Source organism: Ctenopharyngodon idella, chromosome 2, assembly GCF_019924925.1.
Source record: "Ctenopharyngodon idella isolate HZGC_01 chromosome 2, HZGC01, whole genome shotgun sequence".
In the NCBI taxonomy this organism is placed as follows: Eukaryota; Metazoa; Chordata; class Actinopteri; order Cypriniformes; family Xenocyprididae; genus Ctenopharyngodon; species Ctenopharyngodon idella.
Window position 1 is genome coordinate 15,580,733 of NC_067221.1, and position 6,377 is coordinate 15,587,109.

Sequence of the window (6,377 nt, forward strand, 5' to 3'; positions counted from 1 at the left end):
GTCTGTAACATCTCTTCTTCCACAGAGGAGCTCACCACTGACATTAACACATGAGATCGAGATGTACTCAAGCAGTGATGTGCACCAGTGCAATATCCATGTTATCTCATCGGAGCACATACATTTAATAAACATCAGAGGGGTGATATGCTTATGAGTCCATGTCAGTGGAAATGTAATCAGCAACACAATTAAAGCATTATTGAGTCATTCTTTCAATGGCATGGCCTAGATAATAGTGTAAATAATTAATTTTTCTATTAACTCATTGTTGTCTCTTCAGCTTGTCTCTCTCAACACACTGGGAACAGATACCAGGCTGCCTTTCAGAGATATAATTTTTCTAATTAGCACTCAAATGAAGGGCTGTCTGTAGCCTCTGATGGTCATTGTCGGCGGTTTTTACCTCCCCCCTGGTTAGATCATGACGGGTGATTGAGCTGTCACAGCAACAAATAAAGGGCCTTTCAAACAATCCCTTTCTGTGTTTGATCGACAGTCGAGCTTCCCTTCATTTTTAATGAACATCATAATTGTTGGCTATAGTCGGTGGGGAAAGGATACATTAATTAGAGGAAATTGTTTCGATAAAATAACCAGCTAAAGTAATTTGGTAGATTTGTTTGGAAATGTTCTTCTAATTACCAAGACAGAAATGCACATCATTGTCGAATGTTTCGCAGATTTAATTATTGAGCAATATTGAAAATCTTGTGCTAAAAAGACATCGGTCATTTCCAGCTCTAAGTAATGAGGCCTCTGTCTCACAGTTTCCATCTGATGTTTATCTAACTGTATATGTTCAGACAGCTCATGCTCTTTGTTAATGTGACTCCTGTGCTTTACCTGAAACATCACAACATGCCTCTGCTCAGTAAACAATTAAAGTAATGGAGCTGTGGAGAAAATGACTTATTTTCCATTACGCCCCCCTTCCTACACACATTTCAAACTTTGCGCTCCACCATTAGATCAACGACTGTGACCTCATTACATAAACATAATGATCCAGGAGATGGGGGGTTGCTAGTCTCGTTTACTGGAAATCTAGACAGGCAAAACCAACAATAGGGGCTGAAAAAAGTAATAGCTCATGCAGAACATTGATAATTACATTTATGCCGAGTTTAGTCTGGCTTCATGCGCATTCAGTCCATGTGTCTCTTTTTTTTTAACGTACACAGTAAAAAAATATGTAAGTGACCTTGAAAAACTAAATGGTTTAACATCACATTATATGTATTATATGTATTATACACATTATACTATATTATACTGTAAAATACTGTCAAATGTGTGGTTTTAAAAAACTATGAATTACTATATAATTTACAGTGGGAAAAACAGTAAAAGAACATTCCCAGAAGTCCCTGCATGATATCACATCACAAAAAAAGGTACAAAAGCTGTTCCTGGGGCTGTACCCTTTCAAAATATACACATTTGTACCAAAAGAGTGCTTATTAGTACCTTAAAAGTACATATTGGTACCAAAAGTGTACATATTAGTACATAGATGGTACATATTAGAAGCTTTTAAAAGTGTGCTGTCCCAGTGACAGCTTTTGTACCATTTTTTTTCTGAGTGTACACGCACAAAATGCTGCATTAAAAACAACCCAAGATGGGTTGAAAATGGAAAAACCCAGCGATTGGGTTGTTTTAACCCAGCGGTTGGGTTAAATGTTTGCACAACCTGGTTGGTAGTTTAATTTATTTAACTATTGTTTAAAAATTACTGTATTGCTTAATTAAAATGAACCCAAAATATGCTGGAAATTAACATTTATTAATAAATGTTTAATAAATGAACATTTATTAACAAGTTTAATGAATATTAATTAAACAATAAACATTTATTAAATTGCTTATTAATAAATGTTCACCTTTTGATTATTATTGTTGCCTCTAGTAATTATGTGTCTGATTTTTAATTTCCAACCTATTTTGGGTTCATTTTAAGCCAGCCATATAGTAATTTTTAAACAATAGTTGGGTTAAATGAAACTGCCCAGCACGTTGGGCAAACATTTAACCCAACCACTGGGTTAAAACAACCCAGTCGCTGGGTTTGTCCATTTCAACCCAACTTGGGTTGTTTTTAACCCAGCATTTTTTAGAGTGAATGGTTTTTGTATAAAGTTTTGTTCTTCTTATTTTTGATAGTAGTATCGTACATAAGGTGTTACATTTTCTGTAATTTAGTTCATGTTTTTTTCAGTATATAGTGTCATGTGTGTTGCCCTGATGGTGTTTTGTTATTGTGTGTATGACCCTATGCTCTGTCTATAAACAAGTATTGGCCACATTTATTGGACAGGCCACTTGCGATGAACTCGGATTCATCATGTGGTAATCTATTGTTTTTAACATACATTTTAAGGTCAAGTACATTCCTATATTAACATTACATCTCAATGAAATGTATAATTGTAAATTGTAAAACATACCTTCACCAATATGCCATCCCATCATACCTGAAACATTGTCACTGTACTTTTGATGGTGAATTTCTTTTTTAAAATGTAAATTAAACAGGATTTTTATGGTAGTAAGGTATAATGCACTTTTCTCATACAACAGAGTGCAGTTGCAGACATTAGCAGCCTCAAAATAAAACCAAACCTTGAGATAGAAGGTTTTAGTTCCTCAAAGCAAACAGCACATATATCAACACTAAGCCACCCTTACAGCTTTGTCATGTCATCAGAGACTAATTTTCTGCATTGAATAGTGACATAATACCATAATGAGTGACAGAAGCCAACAAACACAACCCTCTTTCCCCCCTCTCAGCTCCTACATCTGTGTAATCTAGAGTGTGCATGTTTGAATTAAGATAAACTGTTTTCCTAGGTTCCCATGACTACCACTTTTCAACCAAACTGCTTTGATTGTATTTAATCTGATGGTAATCATGGCTAAATGACAGACAGATGATAAGAAAGGCAGGATCCTTTTCTCACGGATGATTTTCTATTACCACCCAATCAGACTGCTGTCAAGGTTTCTTTTCATAGTGATCTGGCCATGACGCTGTGTGTGTGGTGTAATTAGGTCTTTAATATGGGTGATTAAGGCTCCATTGTAAACGACTCCGCATGAGAAATGTGAGGCAGTTCTTCTAAACTTCAAGTCACTTTGACAATTCAATTTCTTTGGTTTACAATTAAAATTTAAATAGTACATTAAATATAGTCAAATGACGACTGCGCCATTCAGATAGCATCAATAATGCAGCATCTAAATACTGCATCTGCTTCAGCACGAGAACAAAATTTAAGTGACTGCTGATTGGCTGAAGCGCGCCTGACGTCAGCTCACGGATGTTTAAAGGGGATTGAAGTCTGGTAACAGAGCAGCGTGAAGAGCGCCGTTAACTTACAATGCTCAGACCTCATGATGATATGCCAACAAGACGTAGTTTAAATATAGGTAAATTAAGTTTTATCGGTGACATTTCTTTTTGCCTAAAGACAAGATATGGTCCGGCGTCTGTATCTATCCAAACTGTCAGACTGAACGCGATCCTCGGTTTGTCGCGCGATCGTTTGTTCTGTATTTATGAGCCTGTGAAATGATCTGGAAGTTGTAAAGCAGGTAAGTGCGCATGCTTATGCCAAACAAGTATAAGTGTGTGAACTTGTTTACTTTAGCAAGATTGTTGTTGTCTGTCAGTGTCAAACAGATAGAGGCCCACTGGTTAAATAAATTTATTGCCTAATACGTTAACTGAATACAGTCTGTGTTTCTGGTCCAGTTTTATAATTGAAACATCTGTTTAGTTTCACTCTGTTCTAGGTAGTGACCCATTTATTATGGTAAACACTGCTTGTAATACACAACTGCCTCATGTCAGAATGGGGGCCCTGGCATGGAAGCGGTGTGTTGGATGTGGATGCAAGATTTTGGACCGCTTCCTCCTGTTTGCTTTGGATGGATACTGGCACTGCCACTGTCTCAAGTGTTCCTGCTGCCAAGCCCAGCTGGCAGAAATTGGCTCATCGTGTTTCACAAAGCGTGGCTTGATCCTCTGCAAAAGTGACTATATAAGGTCAGACTACAGGGACAAAACTCCGTTTTGTTATTGTCATCCTTAATATTTTACCATCATTCACATCCTGAGCTAACAAATGTACTGGATAAATGAAAGCAGTTATTTTGTTTGTCCAATATAGTCTTATGTCACTATAGTAAATAAAATATGAGGTTAGACTTAAAGAGATAGTCCACCCAAAAATGACAATTCTGTCATCATTTACTCACCCTCATGTCGTTCCAAACTTGTATGACTTTCATTCTTTTGTGGAACACAAAAGAAGATATTTTTAAGAATGATGATAACCAAACTGTATGGATTATTCCTTTAAGGGGAACACAAATATTTTGAAAATACTGTTGTTGTTTTTTTGTTTTTTTTTTAAATACTGTATGTTTCAATTGTTTTTGTCCATACAATTAAAGTCAGTGGGGTCCAAAACACCTTTGGACCCCATTGACTTTCATTTTATGATACTAAAAAAATATAAATATCTTGGTTTTTGTTCCAAGTGGGGTGAGTAAATGATGACAGACTTATATTTCTGGTTGAACAAAATGGACAAAAGTTCAAACAGCAATATAATAAGTAGGTTTAAAAGCTGTAAATGGCTTGCTGCGTTTATGAAAGAGAAAAAAGACTAATGACTTGCTTATTAAAAGACATCTGTGATTATGATATTCACTACAGATTATTTGGAAACAGCGGAGTCTGCAGGGCTTGCAGTAAGTCTATTCCAGCAAATGAAATGGTTATGCGAGCACAGGGCAATGTTTTCCATGTCAAGGTAATTTACTCTGATCTATTTACATACACTTCATTCATAAATGATCTACATTTTTACTTCTAGTTTATAGGCTGATATGCTAAAGTGTGTTTTGGGGGGGCAGGGTGCCTCGTAATGCATTTTCTTCACAGTAATTTAATTTCTTTCTTTACTCGTGCAGTGTTTTGTATGCTCTGTCTGCCAAAACCAGCTAGTACCTGGCGACCGTTTTCACTATGTGAATGGAAAACTGCACTGTGAGCGGGACAGGCCAACAGCTTCTGCGCACAGAAACGACCACTTGGATTCACTCAGGGAGCACAACATATCCGAACAGGAGTCCTGAGCTCGTCGTTTTTTTTTGCTGAGCTCCAAGAAAGAGACACTAATGGAGCACCTAGTTTCATATTCAAGACCTCATATAACCCAGTAGTTGCTTTGTCAGCTACAGTCCATTTTGTGAAGGTCTAATATTGTGGAAATTCAACGTATATGGTAATATCTGCCAGTTTAAATGAGGTTAACCATTGGAGCTGAAAAGTAATATCAGCAAGCATCCTTGCGTATCATAATCAATTATGGATTGGTTTTGCACAGAATGACCTTTCTTATATGTTGTGGACCTGCAATTTAGTTGTGGTGTCTGTTAGTTCTGAAATGGAGATGTGTGCTTCACTTTCAGGCAGTGAAAACACACCATCTTCCACTGTTGTGTGTGTGTGAGTGACATTTATCTTTTGGTAATGATATGGATATTCTTCCTGGTCTGCAATTACAGTATCCCTGTAATTAACCTGTCCATAAATCAATTCTAGCAGCATCCAGAGAATAAAGGTTCTCAGCACTACAGATGATCTCTTGGAGATCACAATGTTTTGTTTGTTTGTTTTAAATTTTAAGTTTGCTATAAAGGACCGATCTTTAAAGTGTGTTGTGTATGAAGTAATATTTGCTTTGTTTAAAAAAAAAGAAAAAAAAGATTAAAAACCTATTATCCAATAAGGATCTCTTCAGTGATATGAGCTGTGTTTTCACTTACTGTGATACATTTTATTGGGTTTGAATAATATATTGACAGAATTTATGGAGAACACCACCCTCTGTTGGCTGAAGGTAGTTCTGTCACTCAGTAGTAACACTTTAGAAATGCCTGTAAATAAATTAAAAGATAAGAGCATTTTCCAGTAAAAGCAACCATTAGCATGATAACTATGTGCAGGATTAATCCAATAAATTATGCATCCAGGAAAAAAAAAAAAATCAGAACATATTTTTATTAATGTTTAGAAAATAAATAATAAAACACTATAAATTATTAAAGGCTTAATGTCATCATACATTTAGGACCATTCCATAATGTCCTAATCTGTAATTATTGTAATATGGATGTTTTTCTTGTGACCCAGCCAAGAAGAATGATTAATGTACCTCCTCTCTATATGCTTCTGCCTTCTTAAAGGGATAGTTCACCCAAAAATGAAAATTCTGTCACTCACCCTCAAGTTGTTCCAATTCTGTATAAATGTCTTTGTTCTGCTGAACACAAAGGAAGATATTTTAAAGAAAGTTTGT

The 6,377-nt window shown here is 36.0% G+C and overlaps 1 protein-coding gene across 3 annotated transcripts; it reads left to right on the forward strand.

The window, feature by feature from the left end:
- The first annotated feature begins 3,039 nt into the window (after positions 1-3,039).
- On the forward strand, positions 3,040-6,301 carry LOC127505169 (LIM domain transcription factor LMO4-like). 3 transcript variants are annotated; one of them, XM_051880556.1, is made up of 5 exons: positions 3,057-3,600; positions 3,786-4,054; positions 4,730-4,826; positions 4,987-5,151; positions 5,241-6,301. In XM_051880556.1, the coding sequence occupies exons 2-4, from the start codon at positions 3,819-3,821 to the stop codon at positions 5,149-5,151; spliced, it is 498 nt and encodes a 165-aa protein (XP_051736516.1). In that variant the 5' UTR covers positions 3,057-3,600; positions 3,786-3,818; the 3' UTR covers positions 5,241-6,301. The 3 variants fall into 3 exon arrangements, with proteins under 3 accessions (XP_051736524.1, XP_051736516.1, XP_051736508.1); XM_051880564.1 differs by lacking the exon at positions 5,241-6,301 and having other exon boundaries at positions 3,040-3,600; positions 3,802-4,054; positions 4,987-5,208; XM_051880548.1 differs by lacking the exon at positions 5,241-6,301 and having other exon boundaries at positions 3,068-3,600; positions 4,987-5,208.
- The last annotated feature ends 76 nt before the right edge of the window (positions 6,302-6,377 follow it).